The 18,445-nt window shown below is 42.5% G+C and overlaps 1 protein-coding gene across 3 annotated transcripts in view; it reads left to right on the top strand.

Moving 5' to 3' along the window:
* Positions 1 to 18,445, top strand: part of ADGRA1 (adhesion G protein-coupled receptor A1) — a 301,516-nt gene that overhangs the window by 26,295 nt on the left and 256,776 nt on the right. For all 3 annotated transcript variants that reach the window (XM_088670391.1, XM_035137651.3, XM_035137652.3), the window contains exon 2: positions 15,790 to 15,861. In XM_088670391.1, the coding sequence (XP_088526517.1) occupies positions 15,790 to 15,861 (72 nt within the window). The remainder of the gene's footprint in view (positions 1 to 15,789; positions 15,862 to 18,445) is intronic.

The raw sequence follows: 18,445 nt of genomic DNA, 5'->3' as shown, positions 1-18,445 counted from the left end.
AATAAAGATTCCAATCCCACCCTTTCTTTTTTCTTTACAATGTTTGCTATATTAGAACTCAAAAACCTGCCGCGTTTTGTTGAAGGTTCCCACTTGGCCATGTCCAATCCCTTAATGGTAGATAAAAAATTAAAAAATTGTGTCAGCCTCAGTATTGACGCTTATGGCCTGTCTATGTCGACAGCTAGACTTGCCTCACTCTATGGAGGTGCAGGTTGCAGCCACAGCAAAGGTGGCATTTCTTGCCCTGATCTGGCCACTCTGATCCATGCGACGGTCACCTCCAGGCTTGATTATTGTAACTCGCTATATGCGGGGCTGCCCCTGAAGCTGACCCAGAAAATCCAGCGGGTGCAGAATGCTGCGACAAGGCTCCTTACAGGGTCCTTGCCGCAGGATCACATTCATCCAGTGCTTTATCAGCTGCACTGGCTCCCGGGTCAGGTTTAAGGTTCTGGTTTTGACCTTTAAAGCCCTATGCGGCCTAGAACCCTCGTACCTACAGGACCGCCTCTCCTGGTATGCCCTGCAGAGGACCTTAAGGTTCATAAATAACAACACTTTGGAGGTCCTGAGTCTCAAGGAGGTTAGATTGGTTTCAACTAGGGTCAGGGGCTTTTCAGCACTGGCCCCGAATTGGTGGAATGCTCTGTCACAAGAGACCAGGGCCCTGCGGGATTTGACATCTTTCTGCAGGTCCTGCAAGAGGAGCTGTTCCACCTGCCCTGTGGCTTAGATTCACTCTGATCTCTTATATGGGATCTGGTATATAAATTTTTTTCCTCAGCTTTTTTTGCTGGCCTGTGACCAGCATGGATAGCTGGCTCGGGTGAATATTTGATGTTTCTTCCCTTTATGGTCTTGATTTATGGGCTACTACTAAAATGATGCTGCATTTTAAGCTGTATTTAAAGCTGTATTTTAAGCCATATTTTAATTAACTGTTTGTTTGTTTGTTGTTTTCTATTATGTTTTATTGTTATTTATATTTGGTGTTATCCGCCCTGAGCCCGACCCTGGCTAGGGAGGGTGGGATATGTGTATGTGTGTGTGTGTGTGTGTGTGTGTGTGTGTGTGTGTGTATATATATATATATATATATATATATATATATATATATATAATTATTATTAAGGGCATAATGTTTCTGATCTCCTGACCATGGTTTACCTCTTCATCCTCTCCAACCCTTGTGGTTTGCTTCTTAAAGTATGATGCAACATTATCACGTGCATTAGTGCTTGTCATGGTTAATGCTAACCAGGACTTCCCTCATGGGTTACAAGTAAATCTAGCTAGGATTCATCTTAGTTAATTTACTCTTAGTTAGTTAATTTACTCTGCAGTAAAGGAATCAGATGTGAAGGAGACATTAGCTTGGGGTTGGAGAGCAGAGCTATGGAAGTCTGCAGCAAGTGTCCAGCCTTTAAGTATTCTATTGCTGTGTTTAGGATTGCATCAAAAATCCCAACAATTGCTGAGTCATATGCGTGAACCACTTGCAAGTGGCTATAACTCCACCTTTCTGGGGCATCACTTCATTGTTGTGTGTCTTTGTGCGTTACGGTGGAAATATTTAATGCAAAATGGAATAGTCAAAATGTTACTTACATGTACAATATTTATTGCAATACACATAACCTTTGTAGAATCCCTACTTCATGTTCCTACAATTTGTCTTCATCCAGTCAGCCCACTCCCACACCAGTGGCTCATAAAATCTGGCTACTCTTTAACAAAAACAAAATAAAAACAGAAGCATGATTTCTTTTTCTTTTTCCTAAGGTAAATAAAAATGCATCTCTGTTCGCACCTTTTGTGCCTGTAGGTTATGTGCATTCAAATAACTGTAGCACCTTTTTTCTCTTGGAGGCTCTCAGAGCAGTTTTAATGTACTTTCCTGTGAAGTATTTGACTCCCATAAGGATTCTGTGATGCTACATCCATTTCCCAAATAGTTTGACCAAAGCACTGGAAAAGCTAGTGATCTGTTCAAATTGAACACAGTGCCAGGCTAAGCTGGAAATGTTCCGTATTCACCTTTCACTAATACAAGTGGCAGAGAAGTAATTTATTTTTCATAAATGTAGATGTAACCCTAAACAGGATTTTAAGTTTCAAAAGAGCACTGCAAATTATTTCTTTCTGTTGAGGAAAGGGAGAATTTCAAATCACAGTTCCGAAGCCAATATTTGCTGTGTGTATGTGGAGGGGAAGAATGGGAGTTTTCTCTGCCCTGAGGCAGTGGAGAAATCAGTTAAATTCCCTTTCATATCTGCTCTGATTCCATTAATTATCAGTCCACCCATAGCTAATGCTCTCTGCATTTAGGTTCACCAACCCACCCTGCACCCATAGATGCAAAGACACATTTGGAATCACTGTAATTTGGCCTTCATTCTCCGTGAAGCAGAATGAAATTCAAGCACAATGTTGAGGTCGGAAGCAAGTGGCACCATAGAGATAGAATGCTTATGCAGCAGCCTTCTAAATGGGATTGTATAGAACTTGCTAAATTTATTCTCTTTTCCTTTCATCAAGTATAGTAGACAACAAAACAGGTGTTTTCCATTGTTTCTGCCTTGTTACTGTTCCAGTAACAAGGCAGGGGACCCAGGTGGCGTTGTGGGTTAAACCACAGATTCTAGGGCTTGCTGATCAGAAGGTCGGCGGTTTGAATCCCTGCAATGGGGTGAGCTCCCGTTGCTTGGTCCCAGCTCCTGCCCACCTAGCAGTTCAAAAGCACATCAAAGTGCAAGTAGATAAATAGGGACCGCTCCAAGCGGGAAGGTAAACGGCGTTTCCGTGCGCTGCTCTGGTTTGCCAGAAGCAGCTTTGTCATGCTGGCCACATGACCCGGAAGCTGTCTGCGGACAAACGCTGGCTCCCTCGGCCTATAGAGTGAGATGAGCGCCGCAACCCCAGAGTCGGACACGACTGGACCTGATGGTCAGGGGCTCCTTTACCTTTACCTTTACTGTTCCAGCTCCTTTAATTGAAGACTTGCTATGACCTAAGGTGGAAGCAGTACAGTCATACCTTGGTTTAAGTACACTTCGGTTTGAGTACTTTCAGTTTAAGTACTCCGCGGACCTGTCTGGAACGGATTAATCCACTTTCCATTACTTTCAATGGAAAAGTTCGCTTCAGGTTAAGTACGCTTCAGGTTAAATACAGACTTCCGGAACCAATTGTGTACTTAAACCGAGGTACCACTGTATATATCAAGTAGCACCCAGGACTATGTATCAAGAACGCTGGTTAGCAATTGGAATCTTAAATCTCCTAATTTACACTGCAATCCTTTCGAAGCCAATGAAACTTACTTCTGAGTAAACACAATTAGGATTGTAGTGCATGTCTCTTTGGCCCATTAAATAATTCTTCTACACCACAACTTGATTTGCTGAATCTGGGCCTTTCTAGGATAAGTTGAGGGAGAATTGTAAGAGCAATATTGTTATCTTTTCTATCTGTAAGTTGTCTAAGCAACGATGGAATGGTGTTCTCTCTTGGCTTTTTCTTTCATGGTTGCTGTTAATAAAGGCAATCAGAAGGTAGGGTAGAAGAATCCCTTCTATTCTTGCCCCTTTTATACATGGAATGGGGCAGAGAATGGAGGAAGCTTAAGGTGGAAGGAACCTGTGAAAAACCTGGGTCACTTGTCTGACGTGAGAAGACTTAGGTTTGATATTTAGCTAAGTTTCGCCAAGAGTAGACCTAATAGACCTAACATAGTCAATTAATTTCAGAGGGTCTACTTTGAGTAAAACTTGGTTGAATACCAGCCCAATATAGTTTTCAAGCACTGGTCCAGCTTGCACTGTTAAATGTTATCTGAATTAAATTGTGGTGTTTTTTTTGCCCTTCCCCAGTTTTGGGGGTGAAGTGAGCCAGAAAACTGAATAAATAAATACACATAAGGAATATGGTGGGTTTTCTTCTTAAGAACTGTGGTATTATTTAATCTAGTGTATTATGATTTTGTAGCTTGAACACTGTCTAGCTCTAACTTTCTTTACCTACTGTTTATACTATCAGAGCAGTTTCCACAATCCTTTGCCAATGCAATAGCTTTTCCAGGTGTTAAATTTCATGGATACACTTGATTGCAGTTTTGAGGTTCTATGCAATGTTTTCCTGTCGTGACTGATCTATAAACCCGACCTTTAGAACTGGTAATATTTGTGCAGTCAAATTTGTCTTTGAGAAAACAAACAGAAATGATATGTTTTACTTGAATTGGATCTATGGTTCAAAGGTTTACGAGTTCTTGACAAGTATTGTAGAATGGTCCATTGTGTTGCTTTTCTGAAATAGTTTAATTAGCATGATTTTTTTATGGTTCTTGGGCTTGTGTGTTTTATTGTGAAACATCGACAAGCTTTGTGCCTTTAAAGGCTGATAACTTGTTTATGCCATAAAGCTTACAATTGTTATTCTTTAGGTTCTACATGATCCTTTGCTGTTTTGCTATATAAGACTAGCATTCTTATTCTAGATATGATTCTTTAATATGCATTTCAAATGCTGGGAAATTCCCTATTTCTTCTTTAATACACATATGATAGCAAGCTAGCACTTCTGAAGTTTTTGATTTGGGAAGAAGGAGGCAGGCTGCTGTCCATGGAATGTCTACACTAGACCTTATGCAAGCACCCATTTTAATACTACTTTGAGTTGAATTGAATTGAATTGAGACTGTTCTACACATCTGGATACTTGATGTGGAGTAGTGTGCTATGCAGCTCAATGATTTTTTTTTAAAATAAATCCCAGAGCCAAAGATCAGCAGTGGTGAAATTAGCCAGAGCTAGTTTTCCTATATGTATTCCTTAATTAGTGTGAATAGGACTTTGCAGAGTTTCATGACCCCAGGAAACTTTTACAACCCAAAAAACAATTTTTTGCAAGCTTCTTCACACAAATGGCCTATGCCCGTAATGTTAATTGAATATTTGAACTGGGCCTTAGTGTCTGGAACGTCTTATCTACCCCAGCCTGTTTGACTTTGAATTTGTTGACTTTCTGGAAACTATGCAAAGTTATCTTGTTAAGCTGATGATGATTCATACTACTTTTAACATTTTATGGTGTTAATATTGTAGCTATAATTATTTGTTATAGGCATTTTAATTATACACATATGCCTCGATACTGGGCTTAGTTAGTGTGGGTGGTTGCTGTCCAGATCTTGACTCCCTTGAATGAGACTGATATTCACAATCCATTTCCATTGTAGTTTTGGCATGAAAACTTATGTTGGTCACCCTGTATGGAAGAGTGTGTTCTCGTTGATTCTCCTTAACCTGTCAGTGGTCTTTGATACCACTGACCATTATACCCTTTGGGCTCAGCTGTCTGATTTGGGGGTGGGTGGTACTGCATTGTGCTGATTCCCATCCCCAAAGGACCCCAGGGAAGCAATAAAGTGATAAAAGCAAATCCAATGCAGACACTGACCAGGAAATATATTCAGTTCAAACGCTTGTTGAAAGAGGAAGGACTTCAGTAGGTACTGAAAAGGCAACATATATGATGCCTGACTAATGTCCAAGGGAAGGGCATTCCAAAGGCCTGCTTCCTATGTAGGACACCTGTAGGAGGCTTCCTCCTACAGAGCACAGTAATTGACTGGGTATGTAAGAAGATGAGACAGTCTTTCAGGTATCTGGTTCCAAGCTGTATTGGACTTGATACACCAAAACCAGCACCTTGAACTTAGCCAGTAGCTAACTGGTAGCTCGTGCAATTCTTTCAATAGCATGGTAACATGTTGATCATATCCTGCTCCAGTGAACAGTTCAGCTGCTGCATTTTGCACAAGCCGAAGCTCTGATCTATGGTATTTTCCTCATCTGAGTCCTCACGGAGGACCTGACAGATCTGTATTGGAAGCTGCCTTATACTTGAGTTAGACCATCTCATTCAGTGTTGTCCACAATGACTGGCAATGGCTCTCCAATGTCTTAGACAAGACACATTTCCAGTCCTGCCTGGAGATGCCAGGGATTGAATTTGGACCTATTGCATGCAAATGAGATGCTCTCCCAGTGGACATGGGGCCTTCCTGCTGTGCATGTACTCTCTCATAGATAACAGCTAGGCAATTTTGCAAATTATTTCAACTTCTAAACATTTTTTGTTGTTTTTCCCAGTAAGCAATAATAAACACACATAAATTGTGAATAGCAGATGAATGTGCACTCTTTTTAAGTAGCCCAGATGGATCAGCATCCCCAGAGATGTGTACATGGGTATTTTAATGATTATGTACACACTTTTAAAAATGCTAACATTTGCAGTGGGAAATGCAGCCAAGGAAATGCATTTGGCAAGTAATTGTGAGTAGCCCTTAGTGCATAAATATAAAAAAGGGTCAGAGCCACAGAGAAACAAAATTAAATGCAACAATCATGTAGTCAGTTTGATGTTCTGTACTTGAAGCTGCCTCCCATTTCTCTGCTGTGCTCTCCAGACAATTTGTAGTATAACTACCGTACTGCTTCTGTCTGCTGAGTTTTAAAAAGTGGAACAAAACTATGCACTTGCAAGGATGTGTAGAGCAGCAGATGAAGGACATGGCAGAAAACAGAAAAGTATATCAAACATTTTCCTGCTTACATCTCCCCCCGACTCCACTTTGAAACGAACCCTTTTCCTGTTTGCTGCACAAAAACAAGAATAGCAAGAGGACTAGGAAAGTGTTGCCAAGGTGCCCCTGCTTGCCACCTTCTCAAAGATAAAGTGAAGGAGAATCCATGAAGATATTAACATTTAAGTAATTTAACTCTCTACAGGTGGGCCCTGGGATATTCTTACCAACAGAAATCTTTAGCTTCTAGGCTGCTAGCAAAAGCCTTTGCTTCGAATGACAGAAAGAGAATACAAAGTGAAATGCAAGGCTGCTTCCAGACAAGTTGCTTCTAGTGTGAATAATCATTGCTCTTCCCTGAAAGCTACATCTGGATTTGGAATTTGTTTTTTCCCTGCGTGCTGTCGATGATATTTGCCCTGTTTCTGTATGTATGTTCAGACCATTATGTTTTATCTACATCAGTGTCAGTTCAGGGAGGGAAAGGCCCAGTTCATCTGAATGGCTTTTTGAAGCTCAGCACACATTCCCAGTTGTATCTGTGGGAGCTTTTGGCTTCTAAGACTAATAGCTCCCTCCCTCTGTTTGCCTCAAGATTGCAGTGGGGAATGGAAGGGGTTAAATTCCATTTCCCTGAATGTTTTAATACTGATAAATCCCCCAATTCCTGCTATTGATTTTTTTAAAAGTGATGTTGCTTATTATTATTATTATTAACATTTAATAATAATACAGTGGTACCTCTGGTTACAAACTTAATTCGTTACGGAGGTCCATTCTTAACCTGAAACCATTCTTAACCTGAGGTACCACTTTAGCTAATGGGGTCTCGCGCTGCGACTGCCGCACGATTTCTGTTCTCATCCTGAGGTAAAGTACTTAACCCGAGGTACTACATCCAGGTTAGTGGAGTCTGTAACCTGAAGGGTTTGTAACCCAAGGTGTTTGTAACCCGAGGTACCACTGTAGTAACAACAACAACAACAACAACAACAACAACAACACACGAATCTTCACCTTTCATCAGCAGGTCCCAGTTTAAAATTAAAAATTAAAAATAGATTAGTCACAAGAAGAGTAATTTCACATCTCAGGTAAAGGTGCACCTTTAGCATTTGCCAAAAGTCGTATATGAAAAAGCCAGAAGGAATTCCACAGTTCAGGGGCTGCCACAGAGAATGTCCTTTTCTGGGCTGTGGCCACTTCTACTGGAGGTGGAACTGCCAAGAGGACCCCTTCCACTGGCCCAGGAAGGTCTGTAGGGAAGGAGGCATTTTCTTCCAGCTATTTGGGGCCTAATGGTGTATTTAGCATCATGTGTTGTTTGGTCCTATGGCTCCAGAAGACAGAAAGAACTAACGTTGTCAGGGGTCTTGGGTCCTAAGACGCTGTTGAACATGCCTGCAGAACTGCTTTGGGACAATGCACATTCTAGATGTCTGTGGGAGGCATTCAGCATCATGTCATTATGATTGTTCAATCAGGACTGAGCATTTCTGCTTGCCATGCAGAATGAGCTCCCCTCTCCTTGCCCTCACTGGGCTGTTCTGGGAGTTCTCCTGACTCTGCCCCACCCAGACTGATTTTGGGGGTGGTGGTGCAGGGGGGAAACAGTGCAGTTGAATCTGGCCTCTGGTGGACACATTGCTGCGGCTGTCACTGCTGCTTAATGAAGACCACAGCAGAATTCCATCTTGCTGCCGTCATCGCCCAGGCAGCTTCAGTAGAGTGGGGAAGCAGGCATGATAGTGGAAAGGCCTACCGTGGAGCTAAAGACGGCTTACCGTTTCCCAGGAACCAGGGAGGGAGGGCAAGAGTCCTCACCCACATGATCACCGGTGGCACTATCAGCCTTGGCTGGGCGCGGGGTTCTTCTGGGATATCCCACCAAAATGCAAATTCGAATTAGCCAGTCGTGACCCAGAATAGTGGATGGGGTTTTGGAGACCTACCTGAGAGAGCCAGTCTCCACTTAGGTCCACCTCTGTGGCTTAAATTCTGACTGTGCTGTGAGTGGGCAATGCAGTAATAAAACTTAAAAGTCTTTAATGTGCTTCAATACTCTTTGTTGTGTTTCATGCGGCAGGCTAACATCCCTCTGAAAATGTCTACTAAATGTAGGTTAATGTGATCAACTACATCAGATACTCATTTTGAGCAGCAAGCAGTTTCTTCTGCTGTTGTTGCCCCCTCCCCCGAAATATATTCCTGCACTTAATACTTACTCTCTTCTTGCACTTCATATTTTTTCCCCAGTGCATGTAAGGGGTAAAATATACCCAATATTCACATATTTATTCTCCTGGTCTTTGAAACCTCAGCTGTGTTCAGGACATCTTCATATTCACATCAAAATCATGTTGATGTATTTTATTTGCTAGTTTTGGGTTTTTTGCTAGTAAATACTGTCCCAACCTATTGTAGCATTAAAACTGTTCAAATGAATTATATATGCCATGTTGGCATGTATGTTGCTTGGAAGAAATCTCTTTTAAAAATTTAAGATCTTTTACTTTTACACAGTCACACACATTGTAAATGTTCCCATTCTTCCTTTTTTCTCGAGATGAATAATTTAAAATATATGTGTAGTTTTTTTAGAAAAACCATTTCTTGTGTAGGGAGCAAGTCATTTTAAAACATTCTCTGTTCAAGTTACAATATCCCACTTTATAACTTGATTGTATTAGCCTGTTGACAACAATACTATCATAGCTAAAGCTCATTAGTAGCATTATCTAGAACTTTTAAATACCATTGTGCACCTTTGCTAATGGTATTCTTTTTAAGACAATGTAATTCAGCAAAATCACTTATCTACCTTTTATGCTAAGCTATTAGGTAATGAGTAGGTTTGAGAAGTTGAGTACTAAAGAGCTGTGTGTTTATGGAAAGGGAACGAAAGAGGCAAGCAGATGTGGGTGAGTTATTTAGCACAGCCTTGTAAGTAAGGCTATAAAAATTGTTGTTGTCGTTTAGTCGTGTCCGACTCTTTGTGACCCCATGGACCAGAGCAGCGTTTCTCAACCGCTGTTCCGCGGCACACTACTGTGCCGCGAGACGCTGGCTGGTGTGCCACGACGCGCGGCGACGAGAAGGGCGATTTGGGGAGAAGGGCAATCCCCAAAGCGAAGAAGACCTCAGGCCTGGCAGCTAGGCCTCTTCCCCACTCGCACCCCGCGCCGTCTCCTAGCAACCGGCCATCGCGGCGCTGATTGGCCGTCGCAGCTCCCGCCGCCATTTTCAAACGGCTTTTTTTTTTTTGCCGAGGCGGCCGGGCGGCCCTCCTCCCTCAGCCGCCGCCATTAACCATTCTCGTCCCGGGCTTAAGCGGAGGCGAGTCTGGTCTCGCCCGGCATGGAGAGTGGCCCTCTGGCTGAGAAGCCCCCTCTGAAGAGGAAGGGGAGGCGGCGGCAGCAGCAGCAGCAAGCAGCGAGGCCCGCTGCCGCCGTGGGGGGAGCGCCTGTGAGGTGCAGCGATGGCAGCGCGCTTCTATTCGAGACCCCCGGAGGGGCCCGGCAGGCCTCTTCCACCTCCTCCTCAACCGCCTCCTCCTGCGGGCGGTAAGTGCCCCCTCCCACCCCTGCCCTGGGTCCTTAGGGTGAGGGGCGGGTGACGAATAAATTCATGGTAATAGGAATAATAGTAATCGACGAGGGGGGGCAGGCGGTGTGAGGTGCTGGGGGTGTTGACCCCCTCCCCAATATTATTCGCTTCAAAAGGAGGGGGGCGTAAGAGCCTTCAGCCCCCTACCCGTCACAGGGATGATCCGATTGCATCGCTACCACCACAATCATTATTGATTACAGTACTATTGAACCCCAGGCCCAGTTTTCTCCCCGAAAAGGGGAGGGCGGCACAGAGTTGGTGTGCCTCGTGATTTTTTTCATGGAACAAGTGTGCCGTGGCCCCAAAAAGGTTGAGAAACACTGGACCAGAGCACGCCAGGCACTCCTGTCTTCCACTGCCTCCCGCAGTTTGGTCAGACTCATGTTGGTAGCTTCAAGAACACTGTCCAACCATCTCGTCCTCTGTTGTCCCCTTCTCCTTGTGCCCTCAATCTTTCCCAACATCAGGGTCTTTTCCAGGGAGTCTTCTCTTCTCATGAGGTGGCCAAAGTTTTAGAGCCTCAGCTTCAGGATCTGTCCTTCCAGTGAGCACTCAGGGCTGATTTCCTTCAGAATGGATAGGTTTGATCTTCTTGCAGTCCATGGGACTCTCAAGAGTCTCCTCCAGCACCATAATTCAAAAGCATCAATTCTTCGGCGATCTGCCTTCTTTATGGCCCAGCTCTCACTTCCATACATCACTACTGGGAAAACCATAGCTTTAACTATATGGGCCTTTGTCGGCAAGGTGATGTCTCTGCTTTTTAAGATGCTGTCTAGGTTTGCCATTGCTTTTCTCCCAAGAAGCAGGCGTCTTTTAATTTCGTGACTGCTGTCACCATCTGCAGTGATCATGGAACCCAAGAAAGTAAAATCTCTCACTGTCTCCATTTCTTCCCCTTCTAAATTTTTGCTCTACTACTAGAGCTGCAACAGGAGGGATAAGAAGCCCTTATTGCCTTGCGGAACACCTTCTGGAGAAGAAGAAATGGATAAGGAGTAAACCCTACCCAAATCCAGAGTGGAGTCCGTAAAGCTGTTGAATGGCATCTCGCATGCCTCCTTCCAGCAACTCCTGCAGCCAACCTGGTGGCAAATGTATTGCTTTGCTTTGCTCTGGACCACATCAGCGAGGCCGAGGGAGGGGGGCAGTTATTGTCACCTGGGCAGCCCTGGCTTGCACTCCAGGATACTGTACACTGGGAGGAGGGGACCTCCTATCCAAGGAACAAATTTAGTCCACCTCTTTATCTGAATCTTGGGACTTTCCCCAAGGCTACAACCCGCCACTGGCCTTGCTTCACATATGCCTTTAGCATTCTTGTATGACTGGAATGTGTCCTTGAACTCCGATAACAGCTTTTATTTGCCCAGGGGGTGAACAGAGAGTGGTGTGTGCACAGTAGAATCTACCCTACAGTGCAAAAGTAAAAATTATATTTATTACGCTGCCAGCCTGTTTCCTCTGGTTCCACCCATCATTGCCACATGCCCCTCAGAATGTTACCCAGAAGAGGAATCTATCTTCCCCCACCTCGGGGATGTTTTGAGATAGAGGGTTGTTCCTCGTAAAAAACTGGAAAATTGAATCGGACAGCTTGAGATAAATGGTGGCAGAGAGTGTTGGGTTGGCGTTGGGAAGAACCAAAGGAAGAATGTGGGCAAAGTTTGATGGAAGAAATAGGAAAGTCAGAGTAGATTTCTGACAACCCTGGGAACTGCTTCTGATGACTGAAGTCTGGCTTTCTGAAGCCAATGTTTTGTTACAGGACATAGCAGAAACTCTATGGAGTGAAAGTTGAGTCAGACCTAATTCGTGCATTTGAGGGGAGAAGGGTCGCCGCAGAAAACAAAACCACAAGTCCACATGCCAAATCACTTGTGAGAAGTCCTTGCTGATGAGGTTCCAATGACTGAAATCATATTAGCACTCGCCATGCAAAACCAGGGGTTGCTCTTGTATGGTTGGAACTGTTCCAATCTTGTAGGAATTTATGTTATGTATATAACTGCCTTAACAAAGTTTGGTTTCAAGCTGCAACCCACCTACCCTTTTTGCAGGCAAGAACTAGGTCTTACTGTCCTCAGTGAAGAAACCAATTGTTGTAACTTGCTTGGCCTTGCCACTCCCGTGAAAGGCTTGTCTGTAAAATATTGTTGGCTTGCGATTTACACCAAGCCAGGACTAAAAAATTATAATATTTGTACCACAGATATTTTTAAAAATCATATAGTTACAATCCTGAAAACATTTTCCAATTATAATTTTTAATGGAAATATGTATGTGTATTTTGTGATAAGGGGTTGACCAAGAATGGGTCTCCATGCCCAGATAAATGTGTCTTCCCCTGTTTCCTTCCCAACATACATACTGGAGCTATTGCTATGCAGTACAGAACAAATATTCTCAAACAAGCTTGACGTGTGTGATGTAAGCGTCATGGAGGAATGAGTTTGTTTAATACATTGCTATTTTGCCTTTTCCTCAAGGAGCTCAAGATGGTGTGCATGATTGTGTCTTTACAACAACCCAGTGAGATAGGTTAGGCTGAGAGACAATGACTAAGCCAAGTTAAAGGTAAAGGTAAAGGGGCCCCTGACAATCAGGTCCAGTCGTGTCCGACTCTGGGGTTGCGGTGCTCATCTCACTCTATATGCCGAGGGAGCCGGCGTTTGTCCGCAGACAGCTTCTGAGTCATGTGGCCAGCATGACAAAGCTGCTTCTGGCGAACCAGAGCAGCGCACGGAAATGCCGTTTACCTTCCCGCCGGAGCGGTCCCTATTTATCTACTTGCACTTTGATGTGCTTTCGAACTGCTAGGTGGGCAAGAGCTGGGACCGAACAACGGGAGCTCACGCCGTCGCGGGGATTCGAACCGCCAACCTTCTGATCAGCAAGCCCTAGACTCTGTGGTTTTAACCCGCAGTGCCACCTGGGTCCCTTTATCTAAGTTATCTAAGTTATCTAACTCCAATTCTCCCCAATCTAGCCAGTCCACCACACTGCTGCTGGTTTGCATCCCGGACTTAATCCGACTTGCATCTGTTTCTCTGACTCTTACCTAACTTTATGATGAATAAAAACCATACACAATACCATTAAAAACACTTGTGTTCTTATTATTTATTCCTGAATATTTAAAGTTGTGGGAGATACAACTCAAGATTCTTCTAACGTAGACTCTGGAAAGTATGTTCTCATTGTTCCAAATAAACTGCAGTCTATTAACTTTTCTTTTGTCTTTGCTTAAAAGATGGGGAGGCTGCTATTTGTTTTAACATAAAGTTTAATTGTAATTTAAGAAACATAAAAACAATTTACAATTTTCTGTGATGCTTTCAGATTTTGTCTCCATTTCAGAGACAGCATCAGTCAGAAAGAAGCATATGACCCCCATTAAATGGAAAGTGGATAAAAAAAGAATGCTGTTCTTTCAGTCACAAAGAACTTTTTAAAAAAGGATCTTTTAGCTGCTTTTGTGTGGAAAAATGTACCAAGGTTAACAGATTCAGTTTAATCTGGAGAGTCTTGACCTTTGATCAGACATCTGTCATGTAGCTTGGTTTTGGCCTTCATTAAAAAATTCCATTTATAGCCAGTTAGTCTATACATCCCTCAATTTAGGCCTCATACCCTTTTTATTATTCTGTTGCTATTCTCCTCACTCTTCCCCAGCTGATGGACTCATTGTAGAAATGGAGAAAAACCCAGAATATTGGTGTACAAATTATTATTATTATTATTTAATTAAATTTGTATACTACCCTATACTCATTTGTCTCAGGGCAGTTCACAAAACAAAGTTACAATATATGAAGCACAAAATACATAATAAAAGCCAAACCACAAAATGCATAATAAAAACAAGAAAAACAATTAACAATACTAATGTATACACACGAATAAACAATACACTCCTTGACAAAAGACCCTAAACAGTACTCCAGCCCCCAAATACAAAAATCTGAATGAACATTTAACAACTACTTTAAACAACCGCACCTTCCAAAGAAAACAGCACCCACTCAAGTTAAAACCCCACCCCCATTAAAACAAATGAATCATCAAGATTTCAGGGTGGTATGCAATAATTAAATCTTGCACATAAAGACTTAAAATATCATAAAGCACATTATGCATTAAGATCCAAACTGACATCTCTAGAACTCTGAAGTCTCATACAGTCTAAGCTTTACTGCCTCAGTTCCCCCCAAGGCCTAAAACTGCACTGCAAATGTAATACGGTATAGCTATTCGAAATATGATAGTGGGACCAGCCCACCCATGAGACTTGGGCGCCTTGCCCATTCCACCACTAACATAGAAGTAGTCCTGCATCAGTGCCGATTTCCAGATCTCACTGGAACCCGTCCTTGCTTCACTCTACCACCATGCAGCTAGGTAAGGGATGCTTCTGCAGGGAGGCTGTGGTGACAGGTTGGGGCAGCCCTTCCCATTTCACCTCAAACGGCAAAACAGGATAACGCTTCTCCTGTATGGTAGACAATGTTACAGTACACCCATTATTCCATTCTGTTTCCCATCCAATATTCACAGGGCAGTAAGACAGTTCTCTGTTGATAATTAATAGTCTCCGTTTCTACCTCATCCATTCATTAAATCTATCTGATAAGTCGTCTTAGTTTGACCTCTGCGTGCCATACAAGGGGTTGTTGTCTGTCTCACCTGTTTTTACACAAGCAAAGCTATGTGAGTGCTTCTATGGCATTTTTTAAGGCACTGTTTTTTTGTTTGGCAGTATTCTGGTAGCAGTTGAGAGCTGGGGGCTGAGGGTCATGAATATTCTGGCACATCTCAAAAAGCGCCTTCTGATGATGGTGCTTCGAAATGGTGTGAATTGATTGCTGCGGCACAGCAAGAGATGAAATGTTGCTAAGGCAGTGGGGTTTCCTCAGCAGCTGAGACTTTCCTCTTTTCATGATGGGCAAGAGTTGAGAAATTTTGTTGTGTGCTGAACCACTACAAACATCTTGCCCATATCCTCACGTCTCCTCAACTGAAACTGATTCCACAGGATGAGGCAAGATGTCCCCAGTGCCATTGGCATGCTTATATAGCGTAACTCTGGACAATCCATTTCTGATCATATGCAAGAATTCCCAGTATGTATTCTGTGCAAAGGGGAAATCGTATTTAATCTTGGTATCCAGCCATGCCATGCCAGTAACCACAATTGAGAAGGCTTGTAATAACAGACTCTGTAGGGGGTTTGCTTCAGTTTTCTTAACTGGATGGGCAACTGTTTCTTTTACTGTTGTGCATTCTGAAAACATAAAGCATTTACAAAGTGGGCTACTTGCCTTTTATTCTGACTTTCATCACGAACAGCAGCACATTTTATTTGCTGACTACTTGGTTATTAAACAGGAGCATGCTGAATTGTTTATTATTCTATATGTTCATATTGGTCTTGTTTGCAGCTTTAAGGGAAAATGCAAATGGAGCAGAGAATACTGTGATTAGTGTTTTACATAACTGTCACTTACTGTAATTACATGTTTTTAATCAGTAAAATTGCTTCCATGTTCTATTAACAAAATTCTTTCCTTTGACTCCCTTTCAGAATTCTGAGTAACAACAAGATCTTGTGGTTAAAAAACAACTCTTTCATTGGACTGAGATTCTTGGAGAGACTGTGAGTAGCTGTTCAGTTCTCCCTGTAACTTCCCCCCACCCAACCCCGAACCCTGTTTCTTGTAATCATTTGAAATGTTTAAATAAATATGCAGAACAACTCAGAAGCTCTGCAGTGTGTACAAGATTAGGGTTTCTGGGTCAGACTTTCAGAGCAATACACATAAAGAAAATGAAAACTGCACGAAAGCAGTTGTGTCAATTTGGAACAAAAATAAATGAAAAAGAGGAAATGTGCATTTGCATAAACTGTTGGAATGAAGGTTGGAAAATAAAAGATTTCGCTCCAGGTTATATGCTGCATGGTTAATTAACTATTGAGTTCCCAGTCTACTGTCTTAGCCAGCCTCCCTCAACCTGGTTCTCTCCATATGTTTTGGACCCCAACACCCAATCTTGACTGCTGACCATGCTGGCTGAGGCTGTTGGGAGTCATAGCCCAAAATATCTGGATCAGAGTATATAAGTGTGGTTTGGCCTTCTGAATAAATGGACCAGGCTGTGCCTAGTAGTAATAAATGACCAAGGCAGACAACTGATAGCCTCTAGGGTTCCCCCCCCCCCCTGTTGTGTTGTTATGTTTGGCTTATTCTGAAAAATCCAAGGAGACGACCATAGGTTATTCCAATGGTGTGGAATACAGAAAGGAAAGCAGTTTATATCATGAGGATACTATGAGTTGCAGAAGGAGTTCTTCTCATTCTCCTGCAGAGACTTCTGCTGAAAAACAATTCTGATGGGTCAATTCTGACCTTCATCCTGTAAGGTTACAAGTATAATATAAATATAATTCATACAATTATATTTTATGAATCTAAAAACGGTTCCTGTAGTTCCAAGCTGAATATACTTTACATGGACTTTCCAAAAACCATCCTTTTGGCCAGAAAAGGGAAAAGAAAACATTCAACATATGTGCTATCCCAGAGAAGAAATTAAGATCCCATATTTGCATGTTCAGCCTCTTTGAGGCTCACACAGGGCTTCAGTATAACATGTCTGTCTGTCTGTCTGTCTGTCTGTCTGTCTGTCTGTCTGTCTGTCTGTCTATAAAATAGTTAAGCACCCAAATTTGTTCAAACAAAATACTTTCAGAAAACTTGACTGCTCTGACTAGCTAACAAGCTTAGGCATCTAGAGATCTATTTGGAGAATTACATTCTACTTTAGATTCAGAGGTTGTTGCAGTAGTTGAGGAAGACCCTTTTAATTACAGAAATCAGGTGCAGTACTGATATGTGTGTCCAATTTGAAGTTACAATCAGATATAAATTGTAGTTACGAAATACCTACCAGAGTAGAGACTTTCATATATTAGACGAGTGTGGAACCTCAGGCCAATGAGTTGAACGCAGTTTCCTGAGCCTTTAACCCTCTGTTTTTTGTCTAGAGGACACCTTTTCTCAGCCAAATGCCTTAGTGGCTCTGCTTCATGTCCTCCTATATAGTGCCCCCCCCCCCCCCGGTTGGACATGTATTTGAACTGTGTGGCAATGCCTACTGCTTGCCTAGATGGGTTTGTGTAGATCCAACTGGATTTGTCTGGCCGCCAGATGCTCAAGCAACTTCCCCAAAAAGGATATAATGGCAACTAGCCAAACCCCAGGGTTCAACACTTAGTAGCAACTTTGCCCTCTGGCCATTTCTAACAGAGATGCCTAAACCCAGCAGAGAGGATACCAGCAGCTCCCACTTACAATAAGCTGCCCGGTGGCTCCAAGTAAATTATCTGTATCTTACCATTCTGGCCCAAGCTCCTTGTTATCATGAGATCTAACACTTTTACCATTCAATTTGAAAGACTGGGGAAATGGCAGCAGACTGACAATGCTCACTAGAAAAATTACCTCTGATCCTCAAAAACGGCTTTCCCATCTCTTCTCCTTACCGTTATCTTGACATGCCATGTTTCATCAGGGTCACTGCAAATTAAATGTGGGAAATCATTTCACTATATTTTAAGAGGTGAAAGTCTAGTAAGATTAATTGAACTATGCAGTTGTGCTAGACATTATTGATGACACCATTTCAGCACATTATGTTAAAGGAATAATATCACTAAGGATAATGAGCACAGTGTATCTAATAGAAATCTAACATGAAACGAATTGATGGCAACAGCCAAGGATTAAAAGAGCAACCGTGACTCATGTGACTGTGATTAGGGCCATAACTAGAATCTGGTCTGATTTCATTAATCTAAGCTTTTCTAAACTATGGGGCAGGGCTATCAGCTGGAGCACTGATTTCCACCTTCACTAAATTTGGAAGCAATAAAAGGAAGGAAAATGAGAGAGGAATAAGTGCAGCAATCATTTCTAAGGTTTTTCTTTCTCTCTCCCCAAGATCTTCTGAGATGTCAGAGATGGCCACAGCTAATGATGAAATATTAAACAGGGCTGATTTGTGCTAAAGGGAGAGTACTTGAATGTGTGCAAGGGAACATGTCTGCTTTTATGCTGAAATTCTAACATATTGTCAGGAAGAACTTTCTTCTCACTAAATTGGATGGTGACCATTCCTCCCGTCCCCTTTTCCTGTGCTGAACGGCAAAGCTTGCTTGCATAAGGCACTCAGGTTTAATT

The sequence above is a fragment of the Zootoca vivipara genome, chromosome 5, assembly GCF_965207765.1.
Source record: "Zootoca vivipara chromosome 5, rZooViv2.hap1.1, whole genome shotgun sequence".
In the NCBI taxonomy this organism is placed as follows: domain Eukaryota; kingdom Metazoa; phylum Chordata; class Lepidosauria; order Squamata; family Lacertidae; genus Zootoca; species Zootoca vivipara.
This window is presented reverse-complemented; position numbering and strand designations above follow the sequence as displayed.